The following is a 24302-nucleotide window of genomic DNA, read 5'->3' as shown; positions in this document are numbered from 1 at the left end:
CATAAGAGTGGGGTTACTTTAATCAGGTTCTGACTTCGGTCCTGTAGCAGCAGCAACACTGTCTGCCAGAGACAGACCACCTACATTTCATCGTGGTTTACCTCATTTTTTAATGTACACTGAGCTAATCCTTGTCAAAATAATACAAAGAAAATGGAAAATAAATGATAGCGATTAATGTGAATGACAAAATCCTGCACGTGCCAATGAAGGGGTCAAGGAGGGCAATACACTGTATAGTTAATAATACCCTTTCTGGAGATCTCATACGAGTGTTCCTTGGATCCTTTCATGTCTGTTTTGAAAGACCTTAAAGCAAGGATGGTGCTTATAGTGCTACAATAGGAGCAGTGCTTTCAATACCCAGGAATAGTACCTCACAAGAAAGTGCATGTAGTGTTTTTGCAATTAATGATGCATGGTTACTCTGCCTGAAACTTACCATAAACTTGCTTTTTCAGGATGGCTTGAGAAGACTGTCAGGAAACGAGTATGTGTTTTCTAAGAGTAAGCCACTATTTTAAACTTCCCTTTGCATGTGTGACTTCTTTGGTCGATGCTAGTGACATAGAGCTCCAAGCTAATTTGCAGTGGGATGAATGTCTTTGGAAATGGTTGTCTAAGTGACGGCAGAACAAGTGCTAGACTGACTCCATTTGGAGTTGAAGCAGGTTCAAATAACTAAAATAATGCATTTCAAAATGTAGAAAATCAGACTAGGAGAAAACTAAATTGTCACTCAAAGAAATGTTCACTGATCTTTTTGGTTTATGTCCAAATCATCTGTAATAATATAAACTGTAGATATTATAAGCTTTTGCAGACTTTTTCATATAAGGAAAAGAGCTGTTTTTCTTGAAAAAGAGTAGTTTTCTAAATGGATTTCTGCATGCGGGAGAAAAAGTTAATCCAGAAATGTTGTAATTCCCAAATTCCATTTCAACAGATATGAACCTGAGCCATAGCCACCTTTCAGTGCCAAACACCATCAATGATGTTCCTCCCTGTATTGCACAGCTCCTGGATAATGAGGAAAGCTGGGACTTCAATATCTTTGAGTTGGAGGCTGTTACAAATAAAAGGTACTGGACTCCTTTCCCTGGGTGCCTGCAAGAAGGTTGTTGAGCTGTGGCAGAAAGCACTTTGCTCGGGAAAAACTGAAGCAAGACACAGCAAATCTGTTGAGAGCTGTCTTGCCTTCTGTGTGTGCGTGCGCGTTGATACCACTTGTCCCATTTAACAAGCCAGGCATGCACCATGGTCAAGATGCATTCACAGGCCGTGGAGAGCCCTGTGCAGACTGCTGTTTTCCCTGACAGCGTCTGCAGCCCCCCCAGTTTGTTTCCAGTTCAACTTTTACCTTGTTGGACTCCAATTCACTCTGTCCAGGTGATGCTGTTTGGCACAGTCTGGTATTGTTACATGCTGGATGTCCCACAGATGCCCTTTTTCCTGCTAATGTGCAAAAGCAAGCCTCTCCCTTCGTTCACCAAAATCACCCTATGGTTTAGGAAGCTCTGAGGTGACTGTGGCTTTTGATTATAGGGATAAAAAACTGGGAGGGAGGATAAGCCAGTGATAGCATCAAGAGCCTGAGATTTTAAAGCTTATAATGAAAGAAGATGCCAGTAGTTTTGAGGTCATGCAGACCACAAAAATATGTCATCCACAGAGAAAAGTTATTTTCATTCCACGGTGCAAAGAAGTGGAGAGACTACCAGGTCTCTTGTACTCTGTTTGAAGAACATGGCCATTTTCAGAATTTGCATTTGCCTGGTTTTAATTTGCAGATGTTGGCTTTTGGTGATGCCTTTCTCAGCTAGGAGCCCTGTAGATCATCTTGCAGGATTGAAAAATGTGACTGATAAATAGGGCTCTGTCACAGGCAGCACAGAGTAAAGGACAACCCAGAGTGGATTTGGATTTAAGAACAAGATTAGAGATTTTACTCTATTTACTGTTTTGCACACGGGCTCATTGCGGTCCTCCCCAGCATTACATTCACCAGCCTTCAAATTCCCTCTCCAGCCAGGAGGTCACTGCTGGTGGGATTCAGGACATGCCGATTCTGTTCAGTCCAGCCCATACGACTTGAAGCAAGAAAGTAGCAGGCTTCTGCTTGAGAGTTCAGAAGTTTGATTTTAGACATTGACACCCTCCACACCCACACCCAGAGTTACCCGCTGCCTGTTAGCATCTGAAGGTCAAGGGCGAGGGGTGGATGACCGACGGCAGACTCCTGCCTCAGCTCTACGAAGTGATCCAGTCCTCCTAAAGCTGGAAAAGTTCACAGGAAATAGAAACCTGACGCTAAGAGCTGCTCTGAGAAGCATCAATATACTTTGCATATTGCCAACTTCACATAGTCAGGAAGTAGAAATGTGTGTCTTAGGGTTTTTTAGCCTTTGGGATGTGCCCATGTCATGTTCAAAGTCTGCTTTTTCTCCACAGGAGAAAAAAAAGCATTTTTGATTGATTGAAAGATACTAAAAACACAAAAGTCCTGAGCTTTTAAGAATTTTTTCTGAAGCCACAAGAATTGGTGAAACTCTAGTGGAACTACACCATTTCTACAAAACATATTACAATAATGTCTGAAAGGATGGTAGATGTAATAATTTGTAAGCTTGGCCAGGCTTTTGAGAGGTTATAGATGTGTAATTTAAAAATGTGTAACATTTCCCCCCCACCTTTTATTTTTAAGGTCTTGTTGGTTTCTTTGTCAAAACCATTGCTCTTTAGAACATCCAATTATACTGTTTTACAGCAGTTCTTTTTTCTTCTATTGTTTTTCAGGCCATTAGTATATCTGGGCTTAAAAGTTTTTGCCCAGTTTGGGGTCTCTGAGTTTTTAAACTGTTCAGAAGCAACGCTGCGAGCATGGCTGCAGGTGATTGAAGCCAACTACCACTCCTCCAACTCATACCACAACTCCACGCATGCGGCAGATGTCCTGCATGCTACCGCCTTCTTTCTCAGGAATGAGAGAGTTAAGGTATAACCATCACCTAGGAGTCCTTTGGGCTACGATTTCGGTGTGTTTATCATTTTACGTGTGTCATTCAAAAGTCAGATGTTTACTTAAATAATGGTCCTGGCTTCATAAAGTCACTTTGCCCTTGAAGTCTTTTCCTGTGATGCCTGCAGGCCCACACAGTGTCTCTAAAGTTTGTTTATACAAATAAGTAATTTACATTTTTAAGTAGCAACAATGGGGGGAAAATCCTGGCTCTTTTCTATCTCTTAGTAACTGGCTGTTAGTAACAGCTGTTAAAAAAGCTTTGCAAAAGCTTTGGAGAGAGAAGTGCTGATCTCTTCTTCCAGGTATCCAGTGACAGGATGCGTGGGAATGGTTCAAAGCTGCACCAGGGGAGGTTTAGACTGGACAAGAGGAAGCATTTCTTTACCGAGAGGGTGGTCAAACACTGGGATGGGCTTCCTAGAGAGGTGGTGGATGCCCCAAGCCTGTCAGTGTTTAAGAGGCATTTGGACAATGCCCTTAATAACATGCGTTAACTTGTGGTCAGGCAGTTGGATTAGACGATTGTTGTAGGTCCCTGCCAACGGAAATACTGTATCCTACCCTGTCCTGTCCTATCCTATCCTAAAACACACAAGCTGTGTAGGAGCAGAGTCAGTATAGAGGCATTCAGGCAAGCATACAAAGTGGAAGGACACCACGAGAGGCTCCATCCACCATTAAAGGATTTAATGCAAAGATACTGCTTAGGTGACAGCACAGTAAAAAGCTTCATTAAGGAAAGAAGGTTTGGGTAAGTGTGGGAGGCAGATTTTTGGAGTAGGTAACCTGTGGGCGCAGTGAGTGGAAGACAATTGCAAGGAGGTAGAATCCCTGCACTCAAGCTTACACTTGCATATTTGTGGGTACCTGGAAATTATCAGAAATTATTTACTGTAATTTTTGTGTCAAATCATATTTTTTTTCCCTTCCTGTAGGGAAGCCTTGACCATTTAGATGAGGTGGCTGCATTAATAGCTGCTACCATTCATGATGTAGACCACCCTGGACGGACCAACTCGTTCCTGTGCAATGCAGGCAGTGAATTAGCTGTCCTTTACAACGATACAGCTGTATTAGAGAGTCATCACACAGCACTGGCGTTTCAGCTTACAACTAAAGACAGCAAATGCAACATTTTCAAGAACATTGATAGGTGGGTCTGCTGGAGAAGGGAAGTGTGTGTGTGTGGATTGCTTGTTTGGGGCAGATTGAGACTCTACCTCCTAAACCAGAAAACATAATATGAATAGAGACATATTTAACTTCTTCCAGAATCCTGTGTAGATACAATTCTTAAAAAGGCTTTAATTCCCGCCCCCCCACCCCGACCTCCAATTTGTATTTTTTGAAAGCATATAGAGATGTTTGATAATCTTTTATGGATTACATTGGCATGCTGTAGTTGGCAGCCTCAAGCCTACATCTTGACCCACTGCCTTCTCAATTCAGAAGCCTGGAAATTACTTTTTTTGGGCCACGCGTTTCCACGCAAGCAGCCAGACGCTCCATGCTGTGTCTGCATGTGGCCCCATGTTTGCTGGCACTGCTGCATTCACATGGGATGGAAAGGGGTGCTGGCAAAGGGAGCTGAAACTCTGGGAGAGTTGAAGGCACCCTGCTGCTGGGCATGCACATAACTTGGGAGTCCCATTGCATCAGCCTAGCTTTTGCAGGGACAGGATGGGAAAGAAAGGGATCTGAAAGGGAAAGGGCCTGGCCCCAAACAGGTATTTAATTTGTCTACCCCCCATAATCTGTTGGGTTTTGAAAAACCTGAGATTTGAGTTCCAAGCTGACGTATGGTGAGATCGAAATGTGTTGGTGCCATTCCTGGAGAAGGTGTCTTAGTGTTACAGCATTATGAAATTGAATTGTAAATTTTTATTGACTTCAGGGGATTGTTTTTCATTAGGTAAAAAATAACAGAAAAAGGCAATACAGGAATTCAGAGCTGGAGGAACCCAGAGAGGCATGATCTAGTCCACTCCTCCAACCCTAGACCATTAATAACTCTAAAGGTGCCGGCTCATGTGGATGAGCCCCTGAGCAGTGTTCTGCAGTGCTGTCTGGGCAGGGACAAGGACAGACCTCTGCCTGACAGGCTTGCGAGCAGGAACTATTTTGCTTTCTTAGAAATCACTACCGGACATTGCGCCAGGCCATTATTGATATGGTTTTGGCAACGGAGATGACAAAGCACTTTGAGCACGTGAACAAATTTGTGAACAGCATCAACAAGCCAATGGCATCTGAGGAGACCAGCTCACACGTAAGTGCTTGCAGGACTTTATGCCTTCAGACATTTCAGTGAATTTTTTCCAAGATAACTTTAAGTATCATTTTCATTCACGTTGTATTAATTTGCACTGTGGTAATGCTCAAAACACACAATTGGATTTGTGACCTCACACTTCAAAGTGTGAAAAAATACTGTTATTTTCTTGTTTTCTATGTCTGGCTCTGCGCTTAGCTTATTTAAATACTTCATTTTATAAGCCTTGGTTTCAAAGCCATTTGGTGTTCACAAAGCACGTGCGTGGGTGCTTTTGTACATGCAAAATTCTGTGCATGGAGCCAGGCTGGCACTTGTGCCTCCGGTCCTGCCTCCAAACAGTGGGATTTGCCTAAGCCTGGGGTTGTAACCAAGGAACCTGCCCTGGCAGTTTTGTGTCTATGTCATCTGGAGCCTTCAAGCCACGAGGAAGAACTCCATTGCTTCCTGAAACATCTCCACCCCATCCCCATTCCTGATTGTACCAAGAGATGTCAGGGCCTTTATTCCTATCAGTTATACACCCTAATGCTCCATCACCAGCCAGGGTGTATTTCATAAGATACCTCAGAGTTTCCCAGCCTGGGCCCCTCTTTACCTTCTCTTGTTGCCTTTCCAGGTTGAGCGCTCAGTGACTGACAGGGATTTAGATTCACAAGCCTCACTGAAATGACAGTGTTTCCAAGCTCTGAATGCATTTCTGGGAAATCTCCCTTTTATCCTATTAATCCATTTGTTCCAGTACTTCATAAAGTGCTTTTAAATGCTTTCCACACATTCTACTTCAATCAACTTTTCTAACCTATAGAAAACATTTTCTTTGACTCACTCTCCTTTAACTTACTGGTTTATAGCAGAGGCTGTTTTAAAATGTACACGAGTTGGAGAGCAATAAAAGTGAGCATAGAACCACTTGTATTACAGACTTGGTTTTTTCCGCAGTATTGGGTTGTTCTGTTCCTTATTGTTAACAGTGGCTCTTCCTATTTTTGATCTTGAACAGCAGTTAAGAAGCAGGGTTAATTTGGCAGCTCTTTGCTGGGCTACCCATGCTGAAAAAAAATTAACTGCTAAGCATAAAGTTAGAAGATTGATGCCTGAAATTGGCAAGAGTGACTGCAAAATATCTCCCCATAAACCACAAAGACATTAATTTAGCCGTGGTGGTAAAAAGTATTTATGTTCAATTTTTGATTCAAGAGTTGAATTTAGCAGTGAAGGGAGGCCATAATTACACAAATATATTATTTTGAGAATAGCATTAATGCCATGGTGAGCTGAGGTGGAGGCTTTTTATTGCTCAATAAGGAACATGATATACCTGTGCCCTTCTAAACTGTTCAAGACCCAGAAGATGATGCCACAGCAGACTCGTAACAACTACTCTGTCCCATCCACCTGCTCTCCAGAGCAGTCAATAAGCAGTTCAGTATTTTACTGCCTAGCAAGCAGAGACTTTCTGCCATCAGTCCGCCACTCTTGCATTTTCCTGCTGTTAACCTCATAAATTATCCGAGACTTCATCCTAGCTGGTAACTAAGACGAAAAAGTATTCCGGGCCGAGGGTTCAAAACCTGGCACAAAGAAGGCAGTTTTATTTGCAAACATGCTGGAACTGAATGGCACAAACCTGCTTTTCTGCCTGTGAAAGAAACAGTCAGTTGTGCAAGTCGGTTCACCTCCCTTGCGCCTGCCTCAGTTTTCTTATCTAGGAATGAAAGCCAAGCTCTAGAAACTCATCTAAAAGAAGCAGCCCCCTACCATCACCACCCCCCGATTGAAGCACTCAGCAGTGAGGACAGTTTATCAGCTTGCAGTTGGTGGATGCGTCCCCTATCCTGTTTGTGTTCCAAGAGGGCAAGGCTGGGATGCAGAGAAGGGTAACTCGCCCTAGCTGATAAAAAGCCTGTGACTCCTTTATTTCATAAACTTTGCTATTAATTCTGAGAATCTCCACAACTGTCATATGTAATGGGGCTATCAGTTACTTAGCAAGGCTGCCGTTCTCAGACATGACTTTCTTCTCCAAATTGCTGATGCTCTGCGTGAAATTAGAAGGCGTCAGCCTGGGTGCCTGCTTACTGCCTAAAAGTGCAATAGAGCTGATAACGATGCCCTCGCTCCTGCTGGCAGGGATGCTGGCCACCAGCCCCTGTAACCAGCTCTCTTTTACAGAGCGAAGGCAGCGACTGTGAATGTACAGCCAATATAAAGAATTTTCCAGATAACCAGACATTGATCAAGCGCATGATGATTAAGTGTGCGGATGTAGCAAATCCATGTCGCCCCCTAGAGCTATGTATCGAATGGGCAGGGAGGATTTCAGAGGAGTATTTTGCACAGGTATGTATATTTTTATAATTTGACTATTATGTTGCGTAAGAAAGTGCACGTCGGCTGGTCTGCTGTTCCACACAGGGTCTGCCTGGTGTCACCACAGAGTCCAGACGTACGCTTTTCATCCCCAGTCAAAACTGGCCCCCTCACTTTGATGCAGAAGAATTCACCCCAGTCAAAGTTAGCTAGTTTGCTTACCATGAAGCTTGTGGTACAGAATGGTGGAAAGGAGGTTTTACACTTTCAACTTTCTCCATCTGGCCAAAACAAAGTTATTAACCTTAGTCAATTTAATTGGCTGACATCTAGGACTGTCACCTTTCTAGCTTCTAGTCCCAATACTTTCCCTGAAGAAAGAGCATGAAGATCCATGCCTGACAAAGCCCTCAACTGAATCATCAGGCTGTCCCTTTCTCTTCTAAGATGGCACCTGAACTACTGTCACGGTAGGCAGACAATGTGGCAGGCCAGTACTGCTGGCATGTGGGAAGTGTAAATGCTTACCACATGGGATCTCACCAGACAGAACTGGAAGCTCAACTTCCTTTCTTAATACTCAGTTTTTCTAACACAAATGCACCAGCTTCTTGAAAGTGAAACACTCTTCTAGTTCTTTATTTGAACAACTGATAGAATATTAGCTTTTATTTGCCACAAATGGTGTGGAAATCAGCAGCTACAACTGGAGAGACAGAAAAGTGGGCATACCTACCATCCAAATTCAGATCATACACGTATAGTTAGTTAGTACTGAAAGAAAATAGTAGGTAGTGCCTGGGACATGTCTGAATCCATTTTAATCATAGTGAATAAATTTGATCACTTCCTAGGTAAGATCAAGGAGCACTTAGGTTGTATCTTCCGAGCAGTCAAGGTGTCATGAGCTAGCTTTATATTGCCAATCTTAGGGACTAGCCTACCAGCAGCAATGTGAGGTGCTGAGAACTGTTCTGCTCTTCATTCACCTCATCTGGTAACTTTAGGGACTGTTCTGCTGCTAATTCCAGCATTAGGTGCTGCCTATACTACTTAAAATGGGGTTTTTTTGTAATTAAATGCTAAGACTATTGAGTTGATTGGCTCCACAACCATACTGAGTGCAACAAAACCAGCTCTTTTCCAGTTGTGGAGACAGAGTTGAAGGGCATACCCTAACTTCTATTCATCTTACAATGTGATACAAGCAGAGAAAATAGCGACAGCAACATCCCTTTACTTAAAAGACAAATGGTTTGAAACAGCCACTAGAGATGTGGAAAAAGGAGAGATCAATCCTGTCCTCTGTTAAAGGACTCTGCAACCCTATTTTCCATTTTTAGCTGGTGTGCCCTAATCACCAGATTACAGCACTCCGTCTCGCTGGAGCTAAGAGCAATTAGTACTACAGTAATAGAGTACTTGTCAAAGGGAAGAGATGTTGATTTCAGTCCCTGTTCTAGATGAAATAAAGCACATGAAACTAAGGCAGGTCACCTCAGGGGTCCTAAGGTTTCTCTCAAATCTCCTACTGCAATTCATCTAATCCCCTGGCCTTTGCTGCTCCAGCATGAAAGCCTGCAAAGCTCTAGGGGCTAACTGGAGTTTTGTTTCCTTAGACTGATGAAGAGAAGAGACAGGGTCTGCCTGTTGTAATGCCAGTATTTGATAGAAACACCTGCAGCATCCCCAAGTCTCAAATTTCCTTCATTGATTATTTTATAACAGATATGTTCGATGCGTGGGATGGTAAGTACTTCTGCTTTTTTCTTCCTTGCTCTGAGGCAGAGATTGCTACAGACTAAAATGAATAATCTCAAGTTGGCCATGAGTTCATTTTTTTTTCATGGGCAGCACCCATATATAAGCTGTACAGCACAGGATCTAAGCAATGGTGCTGCTGAAGCCTGTTTCACTGCACACACCACCAGCTTTATGAAAGTTGAGCACTTACCAGAAGGAAGGAGTAATGGCTTAAAACCAAGCTTTTTTTCATCTAGGTTTGTTTTTTTTCCTTTAGCAATGTATTTCTTCTGAGCAACAGAAACTGAGACCACAGTGGTTGTGTGCTAGCATAATTTAATAAAGTCGTCATACGTTAAGAAAGGGATTTGCTTGAAAGAGAAACAGACTGAAAAAATCTTTCCCCTTTTAGCATTAGCTTACAGCTGAAGAACAGAAAAGAGTATGAGAACGCCCATTTCAGATAAGGTTGGGCTGTTCTTCTGCCCGTTCTGTATACATAGTACAACTGTTCCTCCTGTTCATTTCAGCATTTGCACATCTGCCTGTTTTGATGCAACACTTGGCTAATAACTACAAACATTGGAAAACACTGGATGAGTTAAAGTGCAAGAGTCTCAGGCTCCCATCAGAAAACAACAACTGACACTAAGGCAAGAAAAACTGACCTCTTGATCTACCAGCTTCACTGTGAATCACTTACTGACTTGGCTACAAGAGGGATGGTGTTTCCTTTCCAGTGAAATTAAGACTGCGTGGCAAGAAGGAAGCATTTTATTCATCACTTTTAAGCTTCTCTGAGTCCTACAGAAAAATCTTTTCAAAATGGCTACATAATCCACAGATGAATAAGTGCTCTTTGGAAATAACATTTTGTGGCAGAAAATGTACTTCTGAAACTCATTTCTAATACTGAATATGCATTTGTCAAATCTTGTAATTGATACAACTGTATTCACTAACATTTCACACAACTGCTTCTCAGACAGAGGGGTAATCTAATCACTGGTAGAGGAAGAATAGGTTGAGCTAAGCATAGAATCTTCCCACTTATCTAGCATTAATTTGCTTCAATTCTATCTATGTTCTTCAGCTCTCTGAATCATAGTTCTAAATAGAACATGCACAGCAGAGCAAGTAAACCTCAATAAATTAGGTACAGTAAAAAACAAACCCTGCACCATTTAAAACAACGTTCTTATTACAGAGACTATCTCTCAGAGCACCACCTATTCTCTCTTCTTTCTTTTCCATATAAAATTGTGGTAGGAGTCGAATTCCCTTAAAATTGGTCATATAATGAAGGAAAATAAGCATGTTCTGTATAATTGCTGCCATCCTCATGTTTCTCTGCCATCTTAGATATGTTACCATGCAATATTTAATCAAATTTTACACAAAAACCATTGTGGCACTTGCTCAACATCCTTTTTTATAAAGTGGTGTTTGTACACATGGTCATCAATTTTATTAAACTGATCTAAATTTTATGGTAAGTCCATATATTGTGCTATTTACTTCTAGGATGAACCTGTAGCTTTTTTTAAAAAGTTTCCACATTATAATTTATAACAGCATTGTAATCTGTACTGCTTTTGCCCTCCTAATAAAATGCTGGTTTGTTCTGTGATGTAAAAAGTATTTCAAAAGATGTAAATAAGTTAGAAATCAAACATAGTTTTTCATTAGTTTTAAGATACAGAATTTATGCTAAAGCTTCCAAAGCACAAATGCGTATTTTTGTACATCTCATTTTAATCACGTGCAAAACATGAACATGAGTTCAAATTTTAGACTACTCTCAGACTATTCAGTTAATAAATACTAGCAGAACTGCTGATTTTTAACACTGTGTACTCCAGGCTGCAGGCAAGAGCGTCAAAGCTGTGGCTGCAGTTGAAGAAGCAGTCCACTACTCATTAAAAGGAAAGGTCTTGAGACATCCTCTTTACCTCCCCTATGCTGTATCAAGAATTGAACCTGGTAAAGAAAAACAAAACGAAAACAGAGTTTAGATTTCTGTGGAAGAAAAGTGACAATGATTGTTGTTTACTGCAGGTAGCTCACATAACGTGCCAACCTTTTTTTGTAAGTTTTGTACCAAGTTCTGAAACAAAAGGAAACATTCATAAAATGTATGTGCAGAGAAATGTATATAAGCTATATTTTTGTTAGAATTGTAATAGAACCTTACTTTTGTCATAGCTAAGGCAGGTTGCTGTGTATTAAAATGCTGCATTGTGTATATTTAAAGAATGGTGTTTCTGGTGAAGTATGTTTATTCATTCTTTCCTATTATCTATTGCAACATTCTTCAATGGATTTTTTATTCAGATAAGTTGAACATCTGTTTTTTATACTGTAAACTATTTGCTTTTACCATTCCTTTATTTAGAACTAGTGCTCTTGGTGGTTGTACCTTAACTATTCTGATGACTGAACGCTCACCGCAACTTGCATTAGAGAGAAGAATTTCACAAGATTCAAAGCTTTGTCATCTTAATTTAATTTGTTAAATACAGCAACATTGTAAGACCACATCCATGTAAAACATTTCAATTTATTATTTTTGTTACACTTCTGTCACAAGGAAGAAAATGTGAATGGTGGAAGGAACCTAAGAAATAAAGTTCAGCCTCAGTTCTGGTTCACGAGTTAAGGCGTTAATGTGGTATCGGTATAGCTGATGTAAGATTTGTGTTTCTTCCCACAGTCAGAGACTAACAAAAACTAATTTGTGTGGAGATATGTCCTCTTTAAGAGAAAAAGAAATCAGCATAGATTAATTGTCATCTGCCAGTTGTGTCAGATATCCTAGACTCTAACCTGTCCAGTTGACTAACAGCTGCTTGTTCCATGCTGTTGTCAATGCACAGATAGGTGAAACAGCCGCCTTGGAGTTGTACAAGTATTCAGGATAGGTCTGATAAAGATATTTACTTTCATCATGTGAACATACAGAATTCTGTGTTACTGCGAGGTGGAAAAAGAAATCTAAAAGGATACAAGGTGGAAGTAAAATTTCTAACCTGGTCACCCTTATTCTGCTCACTGCACTTCCCAACAGCAAGTGACAAATTCTTATTTAACAGGAGTGAGGTAGTAGAGCTTTACTGTGTTCACTGTTATGCTCAAAGTTCATTTGTAAAACAAAGAACTCAATTTAATACTTTCAACTCAACCATCTTTAAAGGAAGATACTCTTGGGAGATCTATTACCAATGGCGTGTATCTGAGAACAGCGGCACTTTTGATAGATATAAATATTTATATATGCATGTAGGACTACTTAAGGCTGAATTACATCCCTGTAAAATGCACAGTGAGTTTTGTGACCAGAACCGTTCAGTTAAATAGGTCTGTTTCTCTACCAGGTATTCACTTAAAAGCAGTCACATAAAAATGAAATAGTTGTTCTCGTGGTACAGGAAGAAAAGATAATAAAAAGATGACATTCCTTCTCTCTAGTTATAACTGATAATAGCAGTAGCCTCTCAAAAAAATAAAAAAGTTTTATAAGCTTTTGCTGTAAAGTTTTAGTAACAATGTGTAAACACACACTTTATATACAACTAAACAATTATCTCTCAATTAAAACAAGGAAAAGACAGCCAAAGAGAAACTGATTTCCCCAGCTTGTACTGGGGTAGCCAAAAATGCAAGCAACACTTGCTGATGAAAACAAGCTGAAACAATGCAGACTGACAGGCAGAAAAGCTTAACATGCCTTTCTCCCCCAAGTTTAATACTATATACCCAAAGGCATGTTATCAGCTGTAATCCAAACACCTTTTCCTATGCTACCCTGAGCAAAGAACATGCAGCTCAAGATTTAACACTGAGTTAACCTTCCTGAATTGAAAGTAGAGAGTAATTTAACAATTTCTCCATCTGTTTTATGTTTTGAAATATGTCATTTTGAGCTATACACTCAAATAAGATCAGTTGTACAAGTTGACTAAAGGGGGGGGGGGGGGGCGAATTACAGCTCAAAATTTTACAGTCCCTCTGTCCTGCCTTCCAGGGAACATTACGGTCAGACTCAAGAGGAAAAGCTTGGCTTCTGGGTGGTAGGCAGAAGGCAAGTGCCCACAGGGGCTGGGGGAAGCAAGTCTAAAAGGCTCCTTGGTTTCTTTTAGGAAGCTGGAGCTTCCTCCTTGTGCTGCTCTTGTCAGGATCTGCTTAGCCCTTTGTTTTAACTGCACTTACTGCAGCCGCTGGATCCTAAGTCTGGAATTACAGCCCTGTAGTCTCCTGTACTGAAAACCATTCTCATTGATTGAAAGGGAAGAGATGGCACTGAAAAGTTGAATGAGACTTACTGTTAAACTGTTCAAGTGCTAGATCTTCTGATTAGACCTGAGGACAGTGGCACCCTCTTCTACATGGCTTTATGATGGCTAAGTTCCTAAACTCCCCCCTTTCCTAGCTCTTTGTTCAAACAGTAACTTACCACTCATTATCTTGTCCTCCCACTTACTTTCTATCAGTTCTGGGTTTAACTGCACTTTTTTTTTTTTCTTTTGGGTTTTTGTTGCTTTGGTTTGGGGTTTTTGGTTTAGTTGAAAAAGGCATTGTGTACTTAGAGGCTTTTTATTTTTAAACTCTAAAATACTATTTATCCTTACAAACTTGGTGCAGATTTCTCCGCAGTCAAACTTCAGCTGAGAATTTAGTACTCATCTGGCAAAAGCATTTTGCTAGCATTGAACACATCAACTGCTACTGCTTAAGAAAGTATTTTACATCCTGAAAATCCATGGTAAGGCCAGTGCTTTTTATTAGATACAAATTAATTTGATGAACGTACTATGGAAAGACTAAGCTAAACCAATCACACTTCATGCTAGACATGGTAATGGTGCTGTATAAACTCCAGTGGTGCAGGTTAACCCACAATAAAACTGCAGCTACCGCAAGCTATGAGTATCTATATACCTTGCTTTGCCAAAAATTGAAACCTGACAAACTGGTATTGCCTACTTTTCTTTCTTACTATCCTGCACCAAGGGTAAGAGCAAGTTCAAATGCAAAAATTCTATTTAAGAACTATTTCTTTTGGGGGTTTTTTGTAGATACATAAATCTGAGCCATCAGTGACTAAAGTTTAGCCTCAAGAAATAAGTTACATAAAGCAGAAAGTCTCAGATTTTTTTCTGTGCCTCCTTTCTGCACATAACATTGTGGAATGCCCCCAACTGCTTTAGTTATGATCCATCTAAGGATTTTCACAAATCTTAATTTTGACATCCACCCATGATATTTTTAAACATTAGGAATAATATTAGAAACTACTTAATGAGTTGTTATCTTCAGTCTTTCAAGAGAACACCATTGCTGCTGACCGACAGAGTAAGCCAAGTAAGTTTTAACATACAAAATTCTCCTTTGAGAACAGTAGTAGCAACTAACAAAAATTCCAATATAATACATGACATTAAGTGTAAACCTTACTGGTAGTCGCATTCCCAGTAGCTCAGACTTTCCTTTACACTCAGATTTAAAACACATCCAGTTTATACATACGTAGCCTGTATTCGAGCCATTTAAAATTTGAGCTGCAAATCACCATTTTGCGCCAATTTTTGAAACAGTGTTAAACTGCGGAGTCTAGATTCTCGTTCACCATCCTTCCACAAAATAATGAGGTGGTCAGCAGAGCACGTAGCCAGTCCCAGTTCACCGAAGTACAGGAACATCTGCAATGAAACAATAACCATGATGCTCACATGAGATTGTCAGCTTGCATAAATGTTCAGTGTACAGCTGGACTAAACAAATACATGTGTCTGAAATGGTTCTGCTTGAACATAGGTATGCAAAATTAAAAAAAAAAAACGTAAAAAACACGTGTATACTCTCTCTATGTTTGAGATGTCATAAAAACCCTACATGAAAACAACTCTTAAACAGCACTTTGCACTGAAAGATTTCAGTTTAGAAAAAGCAGTAAAGCCTTACAGATAGGGAAGCTAAGGTACAGAATACTGAAGAAACTTGTTCCAAGTCAGCAGTAGAAGAGTGAGTGACCTGCATGAACTCTGATCTCCTGGTTTCTTAGGAATAGAAGCCACTGCTCTGTTCACTTGGGTACACTGTTCCCTTCCCATACTACACCACAGGCTACCATCACCAGGACTGGAAGGATCGAAGAGTAAACAACTGTGACAGACATCAGCATGTGCCTGGTCACACAGAGGAAGTCAAATCAGCAAGAACGACGACACGGGAGAAAGTACAGCAGCAGTGGAGGGATTTTTGCAAGAGCAATGGAGCTGACAAGTCATGTAGTCATCCCTGACTTCAAAGACCTCCACAAGGATGCCTAAAATTAGCCACTAATTGCAGTTCAACACAACAGCCAATGGAACCAGGTTATGTGACGCCACTATGGCATGCTTGCAGTGTCCTGACTCTTCAGCTTGTTGAAAGGATCTGCACAGGGGAAGCATTCAGGCCAAGGACTGTTCTACAGCCTAACCTGCTCTGGGAACAGCCACTTACTAGATAGGCGGTTCCAGCAGAAATACTCTGGCCAAGCTCACACCTTTGACCATCACATTTCATCACTACTCAACATTTCCAGACTCAACTGCTCCAGTCTGCCCAGAGTTTAAAAATGGCATTTTCCGTATGTAGAATGTTGCAGGAAATCGCATCCACCATCATCTCAGTTACTCCTTGGCTCTGCAGCATCCCACCAAAGATGCAACGTGTGCCTCTCAGCTTCTTTGCTGTGCCTCTTGCTGAATTACACACCATGTCCTCTTAGATAGCAGCTTTTCTGTACTGATAATAGGGCCTCTTTCAACAGTTTTTCAGAAAGAAAGATGGTAGAGAGGGGCAGAAAGCCTTGCAGAAATCCCTGTAGCAGAAAGGATTACCATAGCTATTAGTGAAAAGCTTTCAGCTTTTGGCAGTAGCAGTTCTGAAATCCAGCCAGTCTCACAAATACTTGTGAGCAAAACCACTCCAGAACCACATCGCTCCTCTCTACCTGCCCTTCCCCCTACTCCTGCCAAGAATGTGTACAGAAGTCCACTGTAATAAAGTGATTTGTTACGCCAATAGGTTTGTCAAACATGAAAAGATGTAGAGCGAAAATGCCATTTAAAACAAAAACATACTTTATTAGGCAGACAGAAGCACAGAATTAAAAGACCTCATTAAGGCTCACAGCACAGAGGGCTAAGAAATTCCTGAATGGGTTTTGTTTTATATGAGCCCTTGTTCAGATTGGGAACTTCAGATGAAATCTGGAACAAACACACAGTTCCCAGCTGTATTGTCTGCAGTCTGTAAAGAAACCAAATACCCCACCAGATTATCTGTAGCATGTAGGTATATATCTGCACACAAAATCCTCAAGGCATCACTGAGTGTTTGAGTTCTCGTTAGAACTTTAAGTCATTATGTATTACTGCTTTCACACTGCAGTAAATATACCACACAATCAATGTGTTCCCAGCCTCCAGAGCCAGACAGTCGAAAGTTACAGCTGTTTAAGAAACACTGCCAAAATAACATTAGTAAGTGAAACTTACTTTTTCTTGTTCCTGCTAAAGCTGACCTACCTGCACAGCTGATGAATGACCAATCAAATCACCAACCAGCTCCAAGAAATACATAGGTGTACTCTCCTGCATCTTCTTAGCAGCTTGGTTTGCCTGCTTGTTTGCCCTTCCAAATCCCCACATGTTGAAAAACCCTGGGAAAAAAAAAATCTTTTATTTTGGCAAAAATCACAAATACAATTTATTTCCTCTAGGTAAAGAGATAACTACAGGAGTCACTTAAAATCTAAACACAGGACAGTCTGCATGGCAAAATGACAGAAGCATTGTACTACATAGCATTTCTACATCTGGATTATTCATCTTGAGGGGGGAAGGAAACATAGCTACTTTGTCTTTTGTCCTTACTAGAAGTAATTTAGCAAACATGTCGAATTACTCACCTGGATGAGACAATGTACGGATTTAGCAAGAAATCCAAGGACTGCCTAAATGAACTAACTGAAGAGCAAAGGTAGATGCAGGACAGTGACGTTTGCCTTTGCTCTGTCGTCCTAAACTGTCACTTGTGCAATGGGGAGAGAAATGAGGTGCCAGTCTCTCCCCTGTGTGTCCTGCACCAAGACATTAGAGTGCTGGCAAGCAAGTTTCTGATGCTGAATTGCCTGTTTTTATACTGCCCACTGACTTTCTCCTTCAGATTTAAAACTATCAGCCAAACTGGAGTGTAAAGATAGTACTCCACATGTTCCATTTAGATAGCAAGAAAATACATATCTGTGCCACAGCGTCCAGAAGAACTGGGTAATAATACTGACAGAAGAAAGAAAGTTGGGTTCTGTATACAATGCAGTTCTGACTTTCTTCCTGATGCTTCCCTCAGCTCCATCAGCGCACAAAACAGGAAGTGTGCTAGACCACGGCCCTGGTACAAGGGAGGTAACTGGAGAGATGAACAGATACCCAGGGGATTCCTTAGAATAAAAGTAGAGCGAATCAACAGCAGTCCACCTATCTCACTATTGCATAGGGTTTCTTTCAAATGTCTCTAATCATAGAAGTTATAAATTTCCAGTGCAAAACCAAATACTACTTGTCACAATACGAAACAGAACTGTGTAGATCAGCTGTCACCAGCAATACTGAAGACTGAACATTACTGAAAAAGTGTTTCTAAATCAACCCAGGCAGCAAAAAGATATTTGCAAAAATTACCATCAACAGGTGAACAGCCAGGTAGACAAGATACATCAAGAAAATTATTGACAGGTCGAATAAAAAAATTCCTACAAGAGACAGTAACAGCTCATTACTGTTCCCAGTTCATAATACTAACTATATTGTCCAGAGCACCTGTCCACAACCACAACTACCAGTGCCCAGGGAAGCTGCTGGCCTGGTCAAAGAGCAGCAAGCACTACACAGGGAATGTCTGTACTTGGGGAAAATGCTTCCTAAAACACTAGCAAACACTGAGGACTGTGATGCCCAGAGGTAGTACATAAGCGAGGCTGGATACAGCCTCCAAGTGAGTCCCAATGTCAGCGCGAGTTCGAGGAGGAGATGTGGAAAACACATCTTTTTGCATCAGCTGCTCATCTGCAAGCTTCTCTTTAGCTTTCTTCACAAGGTCCTGCAACAGTTTACTCTGGCATGGTAAAGGATCCAGCACTATTCAGTACAAGAAGCAGCAGATCAAGGTTTGTTAGGAGAGGTCATAATATTTGTTAAATCAGCTGATGCAACTGTAAACTTTAAATAAGCTTTATGGCACAGAACTGCTTCAGCTGGACCTTCTAGCTTCCCGTATGAGATCTTCGAGTACTCGTACACCCATGTCTTCTTCAGCTTCCCCCCTACACCTGTTATCAGTTAGTTGAACACAAGACATTCTCTCTTCTTTCAAAGCCTGTAAGCCTCTCTATTCCTGTATGGTGAATATCGGGTTTCCCGTTACCCTTTTTAAATGTTCTTTCCACCCCACACTACTAGCAAACCTGTTGGAACTGGCTCAGCTGGCAGCTGCTGTTTTTCTCGGAGCTCCCAAATGCGCACACTGCCATCTTCTGAACAGGAGATCAGCTGCCTGTAAAAACAGCTGATAAGCAACACTAGCATGTATACTTGTCTGCTCAAGTCACCTTGTGATGTTTCTATAAAAGAGACAGCAAGTGCCTCAGGTTCTACACAAGTTTGCTAGAACTCTCAAATGTAGCAGGACATCCAGATGTTCCATATAGAACAAGGTGCATTTGTAGCAGGACAAAATATAACAGACTTGCAAAATACATGAGAAAAAATACACATTTTCAATCCCATTTTAAAAGCATACCACTCTGTAAAACAAAAAATAACAAGTCTAGACTCTGCAAACACAGTTCTACTAATTGGCTTCCATAAGCTTACCTTCATTAAGCAAAAACGTATTTTTTCTTATGGAAAAATAACAAAAGAAGAGATATTCCTTTTCATTACATGTTTAGAACAGTTTAGAACAGCACATTCATTTACAAGATCTAGGCCCTAATTTTTATCTTCTGACAGACTTTTGCTCCATTGAACAAGAGTATATCACAACTATTAGATTATATATATATGTAGCAAATTGTCCAACTTGGCTGTCAAAATAAGTTCCACCTAGAAATTCAGCACTAATGAACAAAGGCTGGAAGTTGTTATTTTTTGTCAAAACATTTCAAGTGTTACAAAATATTTAGTTATTTAGTGAAAAATATTTACTGAATATGCCATAGGCCTTTGCTTTATAAAACTCAAAGGCCATTAAGCTGTATTTTCACAATGTAGACAAAAGTGGTTTATCAAGTCTGATTTTGAAAATAGCCAAGATATTTTACTCTGAGCCTGTGCACCAAACATACTGGATTATATAGTTTTTTCACACTGAATTACAATGATGCATCTTCAAAAATCAGATCAACAAGCTCTACCTAATAAAAGCAGATCAAACTAAAGATCAAGTGCCTGCCCTAGAAATTAGATGTAGCTTTGCAGACTGTCTCTAGCTACCCTTCCAAGTTCTGCATTTCTTTACTGCGTAAACAAAACATACTGTGACTTGTACCTGTTTGGAAGCTTCTCAATGTGCAGTACAGAGGAGTCGTGAGCAGTTCTCTGGCAGGCAATCACACGCTTCATTTGAAGATTATATATGTATATGCCTTTCCCAACAGCAGCAAACACACACTGGAAAGAAAATTCAATGAAACAACTTACAGAAACAGGTACTGAAAGATCACCCTGCGTGTAATGGATTTCCAGCAGTATTATGACGTCATCTAGCCTGCATATCTAGCTTGTTTCTGTCCTTGTGTTACTGCTTTATCCCAATCATACGAAATCAGCAAGCTATAGAAAAAAACAGGGATTTTTTGGAGGAAATGAGAGATATCCTCCTATACTCTAAGCAGCTGTTTCATTTCTGTATTTTCATCCTATACCTTACAGTCTAAGTGGAAACCAAGGATACCAACAGATCAACACATTTCTGCAATTAAACTATATTCTTACAGTAAAATAATGCTCTGTGTTTTGACAAACTCTTGTTTTATCAAGAATGACTGAGAATACAGCAAGCTGTTCTGCATTTTTGCCTTTTTTTTTAAATTTAACTGAAGCTGCACAAAGAGGTCTTGCTCAAGCATTTGGGCTCTACTGAGTGTAGAAAAGGAACTCTCTCACAAAAAGGTATTATACAATACTTCAAAGATCTGGTACCATTTCGCATTCAATGCTCCTCTTCAGAAGAATGCAGGGATTCTGTCTCATAACTATCACAGCCTTAAGAAGCCACAACAGTTTACGGATCATTAGACCTGGACCCTCTCATGACTTGTCATGATTTTAGAGAGGACAAACATACAACTGCGTGTACATACACACAATAAATATTTGGTACCAAACCCAGGAGTTAAAAATGCTCCCATTCAGTACATATTTGGGATTTTGAACATACTTTGTTTAGGTGATGGTATGCTGGATCTTTTCCCTGAATGGCTGGCTTCCATCTACACAGCCCAAACATTAATGTCTCTTAAGAAGTTCACACTACACACTTGTCAGCATTTTGTAAAACTGGTAACCGTGCATCTTTGACTAAGATTTCCTATATATATTCAAAGGTGTTTTGACACTGTTCAAAACTCTTTGTTCAGCTTTTTGTCGGGTTTTGTTTTTTCTTACGCAGATCTGTGGTGGGAGCTCCAACAGCTTTGAAACTAAGCTCAGATTTCTGATAGCACTCTACCAAATCAAGGAAAAAACACCGAGCCCATTTTTATTATTTTTCTTGTTTTGTGTGAGGCTCAATTCAATGGACTTCCACACAACTCTTCACTCTTATATCTCAGCCTTTTCTTCCTTACAGTATTCCACCTTGAGACAGGCTCTTGAGTTTCATATAGTCTTACAGCTTTGCAAAAGGTGCTTTTCACAGATGACTCTCTTTTTTTACACAAGCCCCAGCAAAACACTGGTCATCTCGAACCCCAAGAAAATAACAGATGATGAAACATAAATTGTACACCTATCGTAACAGGCAAGTTAAAAACACACACACAGATGTATCAGGACAGCAGATGCACTCCTTGGCACTGTTTCCTAGTATTGCCAAACCTTTACCATCCCATTTGCTTCTAAATGATGTTTTGCCTACAAGCTCAGTGTCAAACTAGACAAGTGCATCCTCTCCAACTACCTAACTCCCAAAGGTCCTCACAGAGAAAACACCAATTTTATTTTTTTTTTTAACATGAAGAACAGTGTTCTGCTTTAGATAGCAGGTGACAAAGCAATTCATTATAGGAATACATTTCTTCACCACTCTCTAAGTAGGAACTTGACAATACAGACAGCTCTGCCCTAAAATCACCTCCTATTTCAGGACGTAACGCTAGAACCACCTTTTCTTCCCACCAGTCAAAAATCTCACAATAAATAAAATTCTGCAGCCATTTGTTTAGTTCAGTTCCATGAATGGAAGAAAGTCCTCAGCAGCCTCAGATTCCACATTCAATGTTTTAACTACTTCTGACTTCCCAAAATTCTTTTCCCCTCCCTTAACACACATCTTGTGTAGCTTTCAAGCAGGGAATCAAAATGTTTTCAAGACAAATTATAGAACTTCTCCTGAACAGGATTGGCTTTTTGCTCCTTCTAGACCTAAGCACCCAAAACAAAAACACTAGAAATCCTACCTTTAGAGACAACTACATCTCTTTCCCCCCACACCCACACCCCCCAACATTTCTCTCTCCAGTGTTTTAGGAATGCCCTTTTCACAAACAGACAAAGGCGTTGGGTGACTGCTTGGCCCTCAGCCTACATTCAGGCTTTTCCACAGCTTTTATTTTGTTATAGCTTATATGTCTGAATCCATTTCTAGGAACCCGTCTCTTAATCATTCCCCAGCAATGGGCATACAGACCCCAAAACAGAATGCCACTGTACCGCAACTATGAAACATCTTTTCTTTTGCCACTAATAGTTGGTAACATTTCACAAAAGTAAGTAACAACCTGAGGATTTTTAGTGTTGCCTGAATAATAACTGCGTTCTGCCTGAGTACTCTGACGAAGAACTCTTGGATTCTCTCCAAAGCATGATTACAGTAGACTAGATTTTGGACCCATATTTGTGCTCTTTACAACTGAGTATAGCCTATCTGAACAGAAGCAGCAATATTTATTTACTACTAAGCACAGACATATGCATATTCACTTCATAGTACCCTCAGCTATAACTGTTCAAGAGGTGCATTACTGTGGAAATTGCATTTCCAGAACCGTGGAATATGAAAGATGTATGCCATCAAAAACACACACCTCCTGTTTATTTTTCTCCAGTGGTACTGTAAACAACTAATAAACCTTCATCAGTCAAAAAGAAGTGCTGTTGTGACAGTCCTTTATGTTAGTTCCCATACCATCAACATAATACAACCTTCAGTTAGCTCAATGACCAAAATTTTGTATAAAAACTGTTGACTGTATAAAAATAGCTGTGCACATTTTAAAGAAGCCTCTCATATTGAAACAAGCAAACTAAAAACACAAAACACTTGGCCTTCTGGGGTAAGGTCATGCTAGCTCACTTGAAGTAGTTTACTCTGTTTAAAGCTTTTTACCTCCTCATCAGATGTTAAGTGTTGAACTGAAGTTTCATTTGGGCTTTGGGATAACTTTATTTCTGGCTGCACATCTGGATGGACAGAGGAGTCCCAGAAGTTACACTCAGATGCCTGCTTTGTCCAGTCAAGTGCATCCCAAACTATTAACTCACCCACATGAGAACCTGTCACAAAAGTCAAGTCTAGAGGGGAAAAAGAAACACACATAGAAATCACATGATATAAAAAATAAAATCCATTTCACACAAAGTTACAACCCTAGAAAATTAAGAGAACTCATTTTCGAATGAAGCTATGTAGAATATACAGTACATAACTGACTGGACAAAAAACTCTCCCTTTGAGTAAATACTCATTTGACTACCTAGCATAGCTCAGATGAGCAAAAGGAGATGAGCTCTCTCTTGTAAAATTAGAACTGGGCAGGAGAACATTTCACCGGCCACAGTGCACAGTACAGCACAGCAAAGGCAAGGAACACCGTCAGAGAAGTATGTACAAGTATTTGAAGTTCATTTGTCGCCTACATACAAAGCCCTTGGACAAGTCAGTGTATCAGCACCTCTCAGGCACAGCAAAGTATGTCTTTGCCATAAACAGAAATACTGATCACAAATCAAATGGATGAGTTAACAGCAAGATTGAGGTAGCTGCTCGTGAATTTGTTAATCACACATGGAAAGGAACTGCTTCAACAATACTTAACGCAGGTAGCATGTTGTCTTTTCAAGCCCAATATTACTTCCCCTTCACAATCAAAAAGGAGCAAATAATGGCAACAGGAAACCCCAGAAACAACTACCACAGAATCCAACTTTTCTTCTTTCCAGCTTCTTGTTACCTCTGTACCACAGCCCCTTTCTGCCAACCAGACTGACACAAATAAGCCCAAGGACAAATATACATGGGCTCTAGGGGTGCTCCGTAAAAAAAAAGACAGGGAAGAACAAAGTAGAAGGGGTTGATACCTGTAGTACAGTAGACAGAATTTCAGGTAATAGTTCATTATTGCCCTAAGGAGCAGCAGAGATTGCATCATCTTCCAGAGCCTCTAAATAACGGATCTATATGCAGGCCCACATCCGCAGGCCCAGAACTTTCAGTTACGTTGGGACTACAACTGCAAAGGACATGCCATTGTATAGTCCATTTTAGGAATCAGAAGGAACAAGAAAAAATAGCATTTTAAACTTTCCCAACAGGAAGACGACCCAGAGTTCCATTCCCATCAATGACATTGCCTCTTCTGTGCCTTTTCCACCTCGTAACTTGCCTGGTTTCCTTTCACTGTTA

At 40.4% G+C, this 24302-nt stretch overlaps 2 protein-coding genes across 3 annotated transcripts in view; one reads left to right on the top strand and one right to left on the bottom strand.

The window, feature by feature from the left end:
• PDE8B (phosphodiesterase 8B) overlaps window positions 1–9996 on the top strand; it is a 73826-nt gene extending 63830 nt beyond the window's left edge. The window contains exons 15-22 of the mRNA XM_059833318.1: window positions 462–507; window positions 947–1082; window positions 2797–2995; window positions 3958–4175; window positions 5156–5291; window positions 7470–7637; window positions 9227–9356; window positions 9881–9996. Of these exons, the coding sequence (XP_059689301.1) occupies window positions 462–507; window positions 947–1082; window positions 2797–2995; window positions 3958–4175; window positions 5156–5291; window positions 7470–7637; window positions 9227–9356; window positions 9881–9996 (1149 nt within the window). The remainder of the gene's footprint in view (window positions 1–461; window positions 508–946; window positions 1083–2796; window positions 2996–3957; window positions 4176–5155; window positions 5292–7469; window positions 7638–9226; window positions 9357–9880) is intronic.
• A 1298-nt stretch (window positions 9997–11294) lies between these two features.
• The window catches only part of WDR41 (WD repeat domain 41), a 28031-nt gene continuing 15023 nt past the window's right edge, over window positions 11295–24302 (bottom strand). The window contains exons 9-14 of one of the 2 annotated variants that reach the window (XM_059833513.1): window positions 23007–23191; window positions 19947–20068; window positions 18862–18950; window positions 16925–17058; window positions 14920–15049; window positions 11295–11330 (exon numbers count right to left, since the gene is read on the bottom strand). In XM_059833513.1, the coding sequence (XP_059689496.1) occupies window positions 11308–11330; window positions 14920–15049; window positions 16925–17058; window positions 18862–18950; window positions 19947–20068; window positions 23007–23191 (683 nt within the window). In that variant the 3' untranslated portion in view covers window positions 11295–11307. Of the gene's footprint in view, window positions 11331–13333; window positions 15050–16924; window positions 17059–18861; window positions 18951–19946; window positions 20069–23006; window positions 23192–24302 lie in introns of those variants that run through there. The other variant, XM_059833512.1, reaches the window with a different exon arrangement.

Source organism: Gavia stellata, chromosome Z (assembly GCF_030936135.1).
Source record: "Gavia stellata isolate bGavSte3 chromosome Z, bGavSte3.hap2, whole genome shotgun sequence".
In the NCBI taxonomy this organism is placed as follows: Eukaryota; Metazoa; Chordata; class Aves; order Gaviiformes; family Gaviidae; genus Gavia; species Gavia stellata.
This window is presented reverse-complemented; position numbering and strand designations above follow the sequence as displayed.